Source organism: Myotis yumanensis, unplaced genomic scaffold (assembly GCF_028538775.1).
Source record: "Myotis yumanensis isolate MYYU_CA2020_CCGP unplaced genomic scaffold, mMyoYum1.0.hap1 SCAF_5, whole genome shotgun sequence".
NCBI classification, from domain to species: domain Eukaryota; kingdom Metazoa; phylum Chordata; class Mammalia; order Chiroptera; family Vespertilionidae; genus Myotis; species Myotis yumanensis.
Genome location: NW_027223756.1, coordinates 97210784 through 97226001, shown reverse-complemented (window position 1 = coordinate 97226001; position 15218 = coordinate 97210784). Strand labels below are relative to the sequence as shown.

The following is a 15218-nucleotide window of genomic DNA, read 5'->3' as shown; positions in this document are numbered from 1 at the left end:
GCCTTCCGGCAGGACACAAAAACCTGCATCTGGAGGCAGCACCCCGGAGGCTCCCGCTCCCGCACCCAGACCGAGTGGGCGCGTCGCAGGCCACCTCCCCACGGCGCACGCACACCAAGGACGCAGTGTCCACAGCTTCCGTCCCCTTTCACCTCCGAGCGTGGCGCGCGCCGCCGGAGGACGTCGCCCGGCCTGCCCAGCGCTGGCCAATCCCGAGCGTCCATGCAAATGAGGCTCCTTATCGGGCCGCGGCTCCGCCTCCCGCGGCCCGGGCCGTAGTAACCCATTCATGGGGCCCGTGCGCGGCGGCAGCCCGGCTCCGAGGTGCTCGCTGCCACCGCCTCCTCTCCGCTCCGGGTCTTCCCCTTCTTTTTACAACTGATCCTGTTGGGAATTTTTTTTTCTAAATTGCAGCGGTGGGGGGAGCCGGGAGGGTGGGGGACCAGGAGGAAAGGGAGAGATTAGGCAGTCATCAATCTCCTCCTGTTTCTCCCAGAACAGGTGATGCCTCTAAATTGTGATCACTTTCTGCAGGCAGCGCTGCCGCGGGAAGGATGCGAGCGACCTAGGACCGAGGACCCGAGGCGGCAGATCTGAACTTGCGGAGGATAAAACCCAAACTTTAACTGCACCAATCCGCACCTCACGCGTGAAGCAAACGACGGGTTATCTTTTTTTTTTTTTTTTTTCAAGAGAGACTCAAACTTCAGTACTTCGTCCCTTTTTTTGGATTGCTTTGGAGGAAACGGTTTGGTGGCAACGTTGGGAACAGTAAGGACAGCGTGGTAACTCTTATTTTTAAAGAGACAGATCATACTTTTTAAATGTTTGGGATTCAAGATACTTTAGGAAGAGGGCCAGCTCTGAAAGAGAAATCACTGAGCGCCGAGATGGATTCGGTCAGGTCCTGGGTCCGGAATGTCGGCGTGGTGGACGCCAATGTCGCGGCGCAGAGGTAACTAGACGGTCGCACAATTATGCTCTCAAAGTCCCTAGCTCGTTTGCTCTCCCACCGTCTCTGTATTTCTCCGTCCCCCTCCTCCCGCTCGCTCGCTCTGTCTCGTTCTCTCTCCCCCGCATCGGTCGCCCTGGCCCCGCGCGCTGGGGCTCGCCCTCGGGCATGCAGGTCGCTGCAGCCTGGGGAACACTTACCCCGCAGCTAATGCTGGAGTTTCTGCCCCACTCCTTCCCCACAGACCGCTCTTTGGGAGGAAAAATAACAAAGTAGCATCCTACGCCTCGCAGCTCACTCCTTGGCCCCGCGAGGAGGGGCTGGTCCGGAGTGGAGCTCGGGGACCGGAGCCGGCGGTGACGGCCGCGGGAGAGCCGGCTTCCCCGCGATGCCGGTTCCGCAAAGCCGCTGGCGAGCGCCTCTTCTGCCGCTTCTTGCCCGCGATTCCTGGAGGCTGGGAGCCTAGCGGGCAGATGGCGGCGGCGGCGAGAGGAGCCGGACAGACCGGATCAGTTTCCTGGGAAGGCGAAGCGGCTCGGAGCTCCGGGAGGGGGCTGGCTGGAGGGTCCGGGCGCAGAGCTAGAACGGTGGGCCAGAGGTATCGAGGCGGAGTGAGGGGAAAGAAGAAATCAGAGAGAAAAAGATGAAGGAGTTGCAGTAGAAGAAACTGCCGAAGAAGAGAGGCGAGGAGAGGAGCTGGACGCAAACGCCAGGCATCGCCAACCTCCACTTTTGCTGGTCCCAGGAGTTGAGGGTTTCTAAGCGTCTGCGTGCTGAGCCGGTAAACGCCTGCTCCCGAGTGCCACCCCGGTGCCACCCCGAGAAGACATTCTGGTTCCGCTCCTCGTCGTCACTGCTGAGCTGGCATCTGTGGTCCCCACGTCCTTGCCTGCAAGAGAAAGACACCTTACCCCACGGAGCCCACGAACTTCTTCCCACGACTCCAGCCGCCCTGTCCACTCTCCTGGTCGCCCTCTCTAAGTCCCGACGCGTTGCCTAGAAATCCCTCCTTTCTTAGCAGGCCACGTCTCCAGGTGTCCCGGGTGGAGCGAACCAGTTGCTGTCCTTGGAAGAGAGGAAGCAACACCCGCACCCCCTCCCTCGCGTCCACGCCCGCGGCCCCCGCAGCCGCTCTCCGCCGCCGTCTGGGCTCGGGGGCTGCAGGCCGGGGGAAGCAGGCAGCTCCACAGAGCCGTCCGCGGCGGGTGACCTTACCTCCTTAAAGACGTCACCCACCTCCATCCTTTGCTCGGATCAAATACTGGCTGCAATGGGAACAGGCAGCTGGAGCGGGGCATCCCAGCGAAATGGTGCCCCTTCAAAGAGGGGAAAGTGCTCGCGCCCGGGGGCGTGAGACCCACAGAGCCAGCGCCGCGGGGCCGGGGCAGCCATCTGCGCGCGTGGCCCGCCTCCTGACAAATGTTATCTGGCGGCCAGTAGGTTCTGGGCCGGGACAGGTCGGCAGGGAGGTGTGTGCACACACTCGGTGCCCTCCAGGGAGCCTCGCGGGTCCTCCAGAAAGGGTTTCGTGGTCAGCGCGTTTGGCCGGCGCCGCTCGCAGACGCGGCTGGAACGAGGCTTCCCTGGGCCCCCAGCGAGGACTTTGCCGGCCTCGTCCTAACGTGTTGGCTTCTCCAAGCTTAGCAGTTTGGGAGGCGGGTCCCCGGTATCAGGTCGATCCTTAGGGCTGGCTTCGGGGATCCCACCCTGCCCTGGTGCCGGGCAGCTTTTCGGAAGAGCGAGGGAAACAGGAGGCGAGGCCTCTCCCTGTAGGACGCAGGCTTGGGCTCTGGGCTACCTGCGGCACAGAGGGTTCTCACGCAGCCTTTCCGAGAGCGCTGGCGTGTGTGAGTGAGTGTGTGTGTGTGTGTGTGTGTGTGTGTGTGTGTAGGGGTGTGTGTGTGTGTGAGTGAGTGTGTGTGTGTGTGTGTGTGTGAGTGAGTGTGTGTAGGTGTGTGTGAGTGTGTGTGAGAGTGAGTGTGTGTGTGTGTGTGTGAGTGAGTGTGTGTGTGTGAGTGAGTGTGTGTGTGTGTGAGTGTGTGTGTGTGAGTGTGTGTGTGAGTGTGTGTGTGAGTGAGTGTGTGTGTGTGAGTGTGTGTGTGAGTGTGTGTGTGAGTGTGTGTGAGTGTGTGTGTGTGAGTGTGTGTGTGTGAGTGTGTGTGTGTGAGTGTGTGTGTGTGTGAGTGTGTGGAGGGTTATGGGCAGTAGCACTCGGACAGGTAACTCAAGAAAAGATAAAGGAAAAGGGTCACGTCTTCAAATAAGGAGGCGCATATTTCCCAAACCCTAGGCCCAGCTCCGACTTTTGACCCATTCAGCGGCCACGGTCATCGGATAAATAGGTGAGGGCGGCCCCACAGGACAAGAGCTGGGCCCGCCTGGGGGCCCGCCCGGCCTCGGCCTGCCGCTGGGCTCCTGGGGGCTCCACTTGGGCCGGACAGTGAGCCGTCGGCCGGGCTCAGCGCGCGGAGCTGCAAAGGCAGCGCCGGCCCTGCCGCCGGCCCCGGCCCCTGCGACTCCTCTAGAGTCTGGTCTCCTCCTCTTAAGCCGGTGGGAAGGAAGGTCGGAGGGTCCAGAGCTCTTGACCTGGGACCGGCCCCTGGGCCGCGGCGGGGTGGCGTGGCGCGTGGGTAACCTGGTGTCCTTCTCTCCTCCCGCGCCCGTCGCCCCGTGTTCCTCCCGCAGCGGAGTCGCCCTGTCCCGCGCGCACTTCGAGAAGCAGCCGCCCTCCAACCTGCGCAAGTCCAACTTCTTCCACTTCGTGCTGGCGCTCTACGACAGGCAGGGGCAGCCGGTGGAGATCGAGCGCACGGCCTTCGTGGACTTCGTGGAGAACGACAAGGTAGGCGCAGGCCCCTGCCCCTCCGGCGGGTCGCCGCCTCCTTGCAAAGCACGAGGATTCCATCTGTCACATCACCAGGGATGACAGATCAGGCTCCTCACTCGCAGCCTCTCCATCCGTCGGCTTCCCCACGCCTCCCGCCCCGCCGGTGCGCCGCCTGCTGCGGGCTGGCGGCTCCGGGTGCTGAGCCGAACCTGGTGCTGCACAGACCGCAGCGAGCGCCCTCCCGCGAGAGGGTAGTTCAAAGGCGCCCGGGCCCTGCTGCCCGCTCCGGGTGTGTCAGTTCTGTTCCACCTGCTGCTCCCGCGGAGCGGGCGGGTACCAGGGGGAACCAGAGCGCGGCCCTCCTCGCAGACACGGCTCCCACTCTCGCTCCCCGCGCACCGCTCCCCGCCCAGGCCTTTGATCTCAGAGGAAGCGAGGCGAGAGGAAAAGAACGTCTTTTGCCCTCTGAGCCGCCGTCTCCTCAGCTGCACTATGTGAGCTTCGATCAGGCGAGCAGGCGCCCAGAGGTCCCTCTTGCCCCTGGGCCCATCCCTGCAGCTCGGGGCCAGAGGCGCTGGTCCTGTGGGGTAGGGACAAGGTAGCGCTTGCATATGACAGGCCCCTTCACCTTTCTGCTAAGAGAACTTGCAACTTCCTCCGGACGGACACCTGGGCGGGTTGGGTGGGGGCTGGTAAAGGCAGCGTTGGTGCGGTGCCCCTTTTTTGGGCCTCAGAGGGGTCACACTCCTGAGGATATTTTTAAGGGAGAGAGACAGAGGCTTGGAGAGGGTCAAGTGGCGGGGCCTTGGCAAGTTTTGGTGGTGGTCCTTCAGCAGAAGCTCCTGCCCTTTGACCCTGGGCTGGGGCGGAGTGGTGTGGTGGAGGGGGTGAAAGGCAGGGGGAGGCGGTGTAAGGAAGTGCTCTCTCCTCTTTCCTTCATCTGGGGGCTCCAAAGCCAGGGATTCCAACACCGCCTGTCTTTTTAGGAACAAGGCAATGAGAAGACCAACAATGGCACCCACTACAAGTTACAGCTCCTCTACAGCAACGGTGAGCACCCCCCCCCCCCTTGTCTAGGTGCCACACAGGCCCCTTTCAAGGAAAGCCGTTGACCTTTGTCCAGGTAGCTTGCAGGCAGTCTCAGGTCCAGGGAGAGCAGGGTTTGGGGAGGCTCAGTCAGGGCCCTGGGGGGCGGGGAGGGTGGGGGTGGGGGTGGTCCCCCCAGGACCTTTCAGCCTGCGGCAGCCCTGGGCAGCTTCCTGGGCCTGGCCCTACAGCGGGGCCAGTTGGGGGGTTTGCAGGAGAAGCTTCCGGGGCCCTTACCTTGTGCCCATCGCCTCCCCACAGGTGTCCGCACGGAGCAGGACCTGTACGTCAGGCTCATTGACTCGGTCACTAAGCAGGTGAGCCCGTAGTCCACTGGGCTCCTCCTCTGCAGGGCCCCCCTCTGACCTCCTCCCACCTTTACCTGCCCTGCCCCCACCCTCCACGAATTTCTGGGTCAGACTTCACATGCCCTTGAACATCAACTCGCATCTTGTTCACTATGAAAAAAATTTTTCCCCTCTCTCCTCAATTGTTCTGTTTCTTTCTGGGTGGGGAAGTGAGAAAAATGGTGAAGGGAGAAAGCAATTATTGGGACATTTGGTTCCCCAAACATTGCCTTTTGCAAGAAATATGTTCTCGCGGGGCAAACCTGTCTATATTTCGCTTGAGTTAGTCAGGCCACAGCTTGGGGCCTGTGCTTCCAGTGGGCACACCTAATGAAGTGGTGGGCAGAGAGAGAGGAAGACGGATTCTGTGCTTGCTCTCAAGTCCCCTTTTCCTTGTTTCCTCACTCCCCTCACACTTCCCTTCTTGCCCTTGCCTCCTTCGCAGCCCATAGCGTACGAGGGACAAAATAAGAATCCGGAAATGTGCCGAGTTCTTCTGACACACGAAGTCATGTGCAGGTAAGAGCTGCTTTCCCCACAGGCTTTGTCGCACGCTGGGCAGGGGAGCCGCCTCTGCGCTCAGGGACGCCCCCACAAGGATTTGCAGGAGGGATGGTGGCAGGGAGGGAGGCTGAGCCACTAGAACGTCTCCATTACTAAAGGCCAGATTCCTAGAGCATCTCGGAAAGGACACCCAGAGCCTCGCAGGATTCCGTCCCCAGGCGTCTGGGGAGTTTTCTCCGCCTCGGACAGTTTCTGTTGTCCAGCAGTCCCGGCAGCTCAGGGGGGCATGGGCAGCCCCCGCCAAGTTTGGAATGGGGACTTCCGTACACCAGGCTCATTCCCACTGGGCTGGCAAGCTCGGGGTAGATTTCCAAGTAGGGGTCACGTGTGGCATTCAAGATCAAAGCACTGGAGACCCACAGTCTGGGCAAGGACCACCAGAGAGTCCAGTGGCTCATTTCCGGGGAACCCCACTTGAGGCACATGTATATGATGCCAAAGCGTTTCCTTCCTCCAGGAATGTCGCTTCACCGACGATTTCTCATGTTGGAGGAGTTTCTTAGGTGAGGAGGAACCATGGGGAGAAAGATCAGAGGAGTTCACCACCAGTGCTGGGAGGGGTGGGAGAGGACCGCATCCAGGAGAGCTGGGTTTGGAGCAGCAGCTGGCTTCTCCTGGCTAAGTGGTGAGAGGAAGTTCTCACGGCTGAGCTGTGTGCTGGAATTTCTGCACCTTTCCCCATCTTCTTGCAGAGACGGATCCAGTCCATTTGAGTCTTTCTTCTGCGTGACTAGAAGAAAATAAAACAATTAGAAGAAATTCATTCACACACTTATTCTTTTAACAAATGTTTATTGAGTTCCTAGTTTTTTCAGGTGTTGGGGATCCCTTAGTAAAGGAGAGTTTTCTATAAAAAGGAAACTCTTGGTAGAGGTGGCGATTTTGCTATAAAAATGTAAATCTTTGTTACACACACGTTTTTCTTCCTCCAAAATTTCTGATCGGAGAGAAAGCCTCAATTCTTCCTCGCTTCGAGATTGCTTCTGTAAATGTCTTCCAACTCCAGACGTGCCAGTTTGGGGTAATTGGAGGCCGTGGCTGATGTAGCCCGGGACTGTTTTATGGTCAGCTTCTGGCAGTGCTGTCTCCCTCACAACCCAGTCAGGAAGAAACATAACAATTTGACATGTTTGTTTTGGTTTTGACCAAGTATTAGAAAAACAAACTTTGCCAAATGCAAAGTTGAGCTCTGCCAGAGCTGAGGGGTCCTGGCTTCCTTGCCTGAGAAGCTGGGTGAGGCACTGGGCGTTGGAGTAAGCAGATATCCACTTCACCATCCCAGGGCCCCTTCATAGATCCATTTAGAAAGAAAATACAATTGCAAGACGAGCTTGCATGTAATAACTAGACTAAATAGTCAGAACACTGATTCAGGTGGCTAATTGACGGATGCTTTTTAATTTCTCTCTATACTTTTAAATGTCTTTGTTTGGAGAGATTATCTTCTTAAAAGAAAAGAAAGCCCCAAATTGGCCCATTGTCTGATGAATTATACCTCTCATTTTAAAGAATACTTGCACGCCCCATCCAGTGGTATTTAAAGCTGACATTTTTATTTTTAAGCCCAATCAAATCCTCCTCATTTTATGCTGTTTAAGTAGCAGCATCAATTTTTAAAGCCTCTAGTTTAGTCTGCATTAGTAACACAATATAAAAATTTAATGTACTGTAACTTCTCTGTATTTGAGACCTGGGAAGAGATGCTCTGCTATTTTCTTTCCAAACTAGAATTTAAAACAAATATTAATTAATGGGTAAATAAATGATCCATTGGATGGGTACTGTGTGTGTGTGTGTGTGTGTGTGTGTGTGTGTGTGTGGATGAACCGGGTAGTGACAAATGTTGGATGCAATGTGTCAGTCTGAGCTGACTGATTCTGCAGTTAGGGAGAAAAAGTCTCTTCTCCCACATTTTAAGAGCCCGTTATAGCAGTCAGTAGCTGAGGGATGAATCAGATGCCCTGTTCGCAATGGTTAGGGCACCCGGTTTCATTTGTGGGTGAATGTTTTGGGGTTTACCTGGGAATTTCCCTGCATGGTTTCATGTTCTGTAATCTTTAGTCAAAAAAGCTCATAAATTAGCGTTTAGCTTTGAGGAAGGAAACAATATTGATATCGTTAAGAAAACCTTTTTCTCCCTTCTCCAATTGCTTCTGCTCCCTTCTTCCCTGCTTTAGTTCATTTTGACAATTATTAGCAAAGAGAAATCTAGTTGTTATGTCGCTGCCAGCCACCCCTGCCCTCAAATGCTCAGAGGGTTAAAAGATATTATAATTTGAACAGAAGTCGTCTCAAGGCCTACAGCTGGCTAATAACAGAGTTGTATTGAGTGCGAGCAAACCCCACAGCTGTGACTTTTCGCCACAAGGCGCAGGCTAGACAGGGCCCTAATCAGATGGGCCAGCCGGGCAGTGGGGCCAGTGTCTTTATCGGCCAGATGGTGTGAATTTAGACACTTTTGTTATGCAATCGCAGGGAGGAGTTGGGGAGAAGAAAACAAAACAAAAGCCACCATGCTGTGCGCTTATTTGAGTTTGAAATTAGAGACAGATTTTTGAAAGTTGAGGGTTGAATTTTAAAAACGATTTTGGAGGGGAAAGGGCATATCCACTTGTCTTGAGCAGGAGTTTGCTGACTGGACACCCTGTGTCCATGGCTGGGCCTTTTCTGCTCCAGCCCCCCCTCTCCCTTTTCTTTCTCTCTTCCTGAAAAATCCAGGGAAGTTTCAGGATTGGGAAAAATTTTCTCATTTCCCCAACTTTTTTTTTCTTCTCTCTTTCCCTCTCAAGATTCCATGAAAAGATAGGGAGGATGAAAGAGGCCTGTTAACGAATTGCGAGTATTTCAGGTAGAAGGTTCTCCAAATAATCACCAGATTAAAATAAACCAAACCAAGCCAATAGAGAAAGAGCTTTCATTTTTATTCATTAGGATAAATGGGCACTTCCGAGCCTCTCCGTGGTAGTTAGGACCACAGTCTTAACCTAGGGCCAAGTTCAGTTTCCTCTTCTCTTTGTTCAATTTCCCCCCCTTCTCTTCCTTTTTTTTTTTTTTTTTTTTTTTTAAAGTCTTGTTCATTGAACAAGAACTTCAGACTTAGAGACTTGCTTGCTGGGAAATAACCCTAAAAGCCTTTTTTAGCTAAAGAAACTGAACTTGAAGTTTGTTATCTGCACAATTTAGGGACCCAGTTCCTTCTCTCAACTATCCACACACCTGGACCCAGAATGATTGTTTGGGGAATGTGGTTCATGAATGTCTTCCACTCTCCACGCCCCTTTGCTCATCTTAATATTCTGGTGTGACGACTGAATGTCATTTAAGCAGCCAAATGAAGAATAACTAGGACATCTTGATGAGAATTTTTCTTTAAAAAAAGAAAGAAAAAGAAAATTAGCTTTGGCTAACCCAGAGAAATTTTAAGAAGGGCTCTAATGGGGCAAATACAGTCCACTCCTATTATTTTTATACCTTTATTTTTATAGTGCAACAGCCAAGTAACTGCCTTCTACATCTTTTCTGTGCTATTAACATTAGAGATTATACTTAAATATGTGACTGCTGAAAAAGAGAAGATTGGGTCCTGAAATCTCTCTGCATTTTCTTTAAATATCATTTCTTTCCCTGAGCCGAATCCCCACATTGTATTACACTGGCACCAGGCTTACATTTTTATCTGTTTTCTTTTCCTCCGAGAAACTCCCCATGGAAAGCAGCTGAATTCAGCTGAGCAATTTTGCAAACTTACTCAGCCTCCTCGAAATCATTCCTTCTCAAACTAAACAGATTGGCACGTTCTAGCAGTGTGCGCTCTTGGAATTAAATTGTGCACGGCATCAAACACACATTTGGGTTAGGTTGACATGCCAGAGATGTCAAAGGGGAGTCTAGGTAGAAGGCTTTAGGTAACTAGCATGGTTGGGGCTTTTGAAATTATGTTGCTAAGGAAAAAGGTTTGCCTGAACTACAAAGGTATTCCATTGACAGAAGCCACTGAAAAAGGAGAGGTGGGAGACAGAAATGGGTGGGGGCAGGAGTTGGGAAGAAAGACACAAGCTCTGGGAGTGGGGAGAGCAGCTGGTCAGCATTTTTATTGGTGTTAATCTTGGGATGGACTGAAATTTTAACATAATTTCAAAGGCAAAATATTGTTTCAGAAAGTCCCAGGGGCAAGCTCTGGTATCTAAGAAAGTTGAGACACTTTCTCTTTTACTTCTTACTAATTTGATTAAATTTCTTAAAACCTCATTGTACCCATTTGGTGAAAGTTTTTTTTTTTTTTTTTTTTTTTAAACATCTTTCAAGTATATTCTACTTTTTGAGAATGGTAAAATTATTCACTAAATAATCCACATGCTCCTGCATGAGAGAGATGGATTTAAAAAGTTGTAAAGTAGTTCTTTGTTTGTTTGTTTGTAATTCTGTGGAGGATCCGAGATGGTGAAAGCACTGCAGAGAACCAGAAACTAAATTTATCCCTGGGCTGTGCTAGGCCTTTGAGTTCCTGCTGCCACATGGCTTCCCTCTTTTCCTTAGCCTGTCATCACTTTTGAAGGGTGCTCAGGGAATCCCATAGCCTCCTGGACTTATACTAGAAGGAACTCTGGAGATAATCTAGCCCAACATTTTAATTTTATATATAGGGAGGCAAAACCCAGAGGGGTTAAAGAGATTAGACTAAATTCACACAGCTGGTTTGGGACGGAGTAGTTGGGTTAGGCACCAGAGCTCTGATTCCCACGTTAACATTTTTTCTATTGGGCCACGCCAACCTTAAGCTACAGAGGAACTATCAGGGGAAGGACCGCACTTACATGTAATTTTATTATTGCTAAGGCTTATTAGGCATAGTCTCCAACCAGTGCGGATGATAATGCTTTTCATATAAGCCCTGTCAGGGTGATAGTCAGTGCTGGCCATGTGCTTGAGTGAGCTGAGAGGTATTCAGAAGTCTGTGGTCCTGACAAGCAGCACTAGGGCAACTCAAGGAGGTGGTGTCCCATTGCTTCTCCACCACCAAGCTGCCTTTGCCCTTTTTACATTCCTCTAGCTCTCCCACACATGGCCCTTTGATTGGAGTGTTTTACTTCTGCAAAGTCAAAGGACCTTCTGAGTACTTCCTACCTATTGCACTTGTTCTAAGACCTCTTCTTTGTCTCGTGCATTCTCCAGCATCATCCAGCAGGTACAAGTTTTGGGAGGGAGTGTTTTCAAGATGGGAACTGTACATCCAGTCCCATTTCTGTTCCATGACTTGGTGAAAAGGATTGGAGCTATAACTTTACAGCTCCCTGCCTCATTTTCTTCCTATTTTAAAATACATGCCATAGTTCTGCTCTTCCTCCTTCATATTTAGAAAATGATGAAAATGGATGAAGGCATAAATGTTTATAAAGTACACTGAGTTTTCTGGAGAAAGATGTTATGTAAATAAGATTAGTAAAAATCCAGGCAGCTATTTTATACATTTTCCTTTCCCTTCTTTCTCTAAATATTTGTTAAGGCACAAAGATCTAAAATATATAGTCATTAAAATCATTCAACACTGAGATGGAAATAACCTTATAGATTTTAAAATCCAGCTGTCCATGGTTCAGATTACAAATATGATTCTTGGGAAAATTGTGATTTGCTAAGAATTACCTGGTTTATAAGTCACAGAGTGAGAATTTAAATGAGTATCTCTGGGCTTCAAGTTCATTATTGTTTTTAAACATGGCCATAAATTCTGCTCTCAAGCAGCAGATAGTGAAGAGGCTACCCAGGACATGCTAATTTTTGTGAACGTTCCTACATTGTATGCTTATTGTTTTTTCTTGATTTTAACAAATTTCTTTTACTTTTTTGGTTCCTTCCCAATCTACAGTCGATGCTGTGAAAAGAAAAGTTGTGGAAACCGAAATGAGACTCCTTCAGACCCTGTCATCATCGACAGGTAGGGGGAAAAAGTGATTTAAAAAAATCATTTCCTTTATGAATCTCAACTCTGAGTACTGATCACTTGGGCTTTGTCGTAAGGTTGGTTTTATGTTACCTTCAAGGCATAATGCTAGTTCAACATGCATTTTCTTGTTTTGGTTGGCCTTTCTTGGAAGAAGTCAGAACCTTCCCTTTTGAACTTAGGTCTCTAAATCCACTACGGGATTCTTTTCCAGGTGCATTTGCTTCAGCCTACTAGGGAGGGCGTGGATGGTAGGAGATGCCATCTTTCCTACCTGGCAGGGCAGGACCTCAGTCAGTTTGCTGAAAGAGGCAGTGTATCCCGAATTAAGTGGTAACCCCTGTGTGGTTCTCAGTGATTGCTGTTGGGCTTGATGACTTCCAGTTTAGATTATGGCTTAGGGGATTATGACAAGCTCTCTATTGCATTGAGGGAGATTCCTTTCTACGACAGAGGATTGCATTCTGGGTCCTGTGTTATATTCAGAGTGGATAAGATTCTTTGGGACAAGATGCTAATTCATTGAAATGTGAGTTAGGCATCCTCAGCTGTCTGTTTTTGTGATTGGAAACAGAACTTATAAACCAATGAAGAAATACCAAATTAACTTCCAGCAATCATGTAATTTTTAAGAAATCCCATATTCCCACCCCTAATTTTTTCTCTTTCATTAAAAAACGGAATAATTCCCTGTTGCTTCTTTCTTTGGGTTTTCATGTTTCTAGCCAGGTCCTGAAATGGATTGGAGAGACCACAGTCTCCAAAGTTGTTATTCCAATATTCCAGTGAATCCTCAGCTGGGAGAATGGAACCTCTGGCATTCTTCCCAGAAACCCAGCTTGGTTTCTTCGTGAAAAGTATAGCATAGTCTTAGGAACGAGGGGGCTAGAATTCTGATTCTGTCCTAGCTTCTGACCTTGGACAAAGCACTCAGCACTTCTGTTCTTTAATGGTACAGTGGGAGAAGAGTTGGAGGGTACTGCCTACTTGCCCATGTTTGCACAGCTGGTTGGAGCAGAGCTGGCACTAAAGAAACAGTTGTCCTTACCTCCTCTCACTGCCACAAGCACCTTTTCCCAGCCCTCTCTGTCCTAACTTATGAGAGTTGGGTGTGCTGATTGCATGGGACGTCCATTCCCAGCTTCCCAGGATAGCCTTGGGATCCTCTGGGGGAGTTTGAAGGATATAAGAGCAGCCTAGACACAGATCCAGTCTTTCCAGTGTGTACCCTGAGCTTTTTAATCTTCATGTAGTCTTTTTCACGAATGTTTGCTGTCCTTTTAGGAAGGCACTCTAACCTCATCATTGTTACATGTTTTCTTGCAATAAACACCCTTAAATCAGCTTTAGGAATATTGGCAAACCTGTAAATGCTCACCTGCATCTTGCAACTCGTGAGCACACATCCTAACGACTCTGAGCTTAGCAGCAGCTCTTCCTGCAAGAAACTACATAGAGTTATACCCACAGATAAAGCTGAATATGCTGTTTTCTGCCTATGCAATACACATGTTACAGATACAAAAAATGTAGTCTTTTTGCATCTATGGGAGAAAATATTTTCATATTTAGTGCCTTTGTTGTTGGTGCTAGAATGCCTTAAATTCTTCTGAGGAGGTGGAAACTGTATCTTGGCTGCTATATTATGGAGCTTTATGTGACTGTGGCACTTATTTTTACTGTCCCATGCACAATAAAACAACCTAGTGAAGTCTCTGCATCACTTGAAATATGTGTTACTTCCAAAATGTTTCACGTCTACACATAACATACCAAAGCGTACTGTAAATTGATCAGTATCAGGTTTTTAGAGAAAGCATTTTATTATAAACAGATGCATTTATTTGTTTTGCTCATTGTAGGTTTTTTGTTGGAAGAGGTTTTTCCTTCACCAGAGTCTTGTTTTATTGCTGTTGAATGTCTTTTCGGTGTGCCTTAGCCTTCTTCCCTTCATTTGTGGAAGCATAAGTGGATGCAGCCAGGTTTCCATTTGTTGAAGGTGGGATGGGTGTCATCAGAGGTTTGGTTGAGTTGTGCAGCTGGCCCCTGGGTTCAATGCCTGCTGACTTGGAGATGTCGAGATCACCCATGAACACCAAACGGGTGCAAAGTAGTCTATTCTGGATTTTCTCTGGGTAAATATAGGACTCTCTTCTTTGCCCTTGTTCCTACAATGCCAACTAATTATCTCCTCCCCCTCCTGGCTCAGTCTGGCCAGATGCAGTTAATTTACACTGTCTCTCCCTGAGTTTTCTCACACAACAGGCACGCTCCACTCTGGCCCCAGGGAACTTTGTTTATTCCCCAGAATTGTGCCTGTTTGGGGGAGGGGATGAGGAGGCTCAAGAGTGGTTCCCCAACTTTTCATCACCCAAGACCTCTTTATTTTTTCCCTTGGTGAATCCAGGGTTTTGCAAAATTTTGCTTGCCAACCTGCAGTTAGCAAGTGCTAATTTAGTTGTAAATCCATTTTTATTAATCAAAGACATGTACCAGAATGGGAAAGAAGAATTTCATCCCAGAAATGCCCTTGATCTCATCAATGACGGACCAGAGTTTTTGATCCTGGTGAGACATGATATGTCATGTTACCCACTGACATGATAGACTTCCAGCTCAGCCAGAAAACAGCTTGACCTTGCACTTAGCCCATGTGACCACATCCTGAGCAGATAATCAGTTTCTAACAGGATGCTTGAAATATAAAAAAAAAATAGCTTTTGCTACCTTGTGGCCCCTTAATTGAATATTATTCGATTTTACAATAGGATGCCCCCATAGAGACTTAGTCCTCCCTTTCCGAAGACTTAGCCCCAGACTGGGAATTCTTTTTCTGCACTAAATTACTCCCTGACTTATCTCTCTAGAAACATAAATTTAATTTTTACTTTCAGTTGTCTGTTCAGCATGCTTTTGTGAATTCTTGGGCAGCCACACCCCTCTCCCAAAAGCCAGGCCAGCAGCACTTGCTGTGAATCATAGCCTCAAACAAAGTCTTTCTTCTACGTAAATGTGTGTGTGCATAAAGGGGGGGGGGGGCCTTATTAACTTTTAGTGTAAAATTCCAAAAGTCCCTATCTGGGGAAAACCCAACAAAACAGAACAGAACAAAGCAAAAAACAACAATGAAAACAGAATCCTTACTGTGGTCATCCACCTAAATCTTACCCATAAAGACCTGTGTGTGGTAAATTTAAAAAAAGGCTCGCACTGATTTACATTTTGTGGTTTCAGAGGGAAGCTCTAATTCAACCTTGTTTTTCATGGGTTGTACTAGCTCAAACCCTCTTCTCTCTCTGGAAGCTTCTGCATATCTACAGACTCTCTGGGGCTCAGGATAACCTGGTGGTCCCTGGGAAGAGGACTGTAGGGACAGTCTCATTGATGTGAGGCAGGAAAAAGTCCTTATGGCTTCTACACTTGAAGCCCCATTAAAAGTCAGATAGGCAGGCAGGGCAGTATTTCTTTTTGAATCTTTGAAGGCTACCCCTGCCCATGTGC

The 15218-nt window shown here is 49.6% G+C and overlaps 1 protein-coding gene across 2 annotated transcripts in view; it reads left to right on the top strand.

Moving 5' to 3' along the window:
• Positions 1–454: 454 nt before the first annotated feature.
• EBF2 (EBF transcription factor 2) overlaps positions 455–15218 on the top strand; it is a 195708-nt gene continuing 180944 nt past the window's right edge. For both annotated transcript variants that reach the window (XM_070416619.1, XM_070416618.1), the window contains exons 1-6: positions 455–955; positions 3638–3794; positions 4766–4829; positions 5127–5182; positions 5658–5731; positions 11643–11711. In XM_070416619.1, the coding sequence (XP_070272720.1) occupies positions 825–955; positions 3638–3794; positions 4766–4829; positions 5127–5182; positions 5658–5731; positions 11643–11711 (551 nt within the window). In that variant the 5' untranslated portion in view covers positions 455–824. The remainder of the gene's footprint in view (positions 956–3637; positions 3795–4765; positions 4830–5126; positions 5183–5657; positions 5732–11642; positions 11712–15218) is intronic.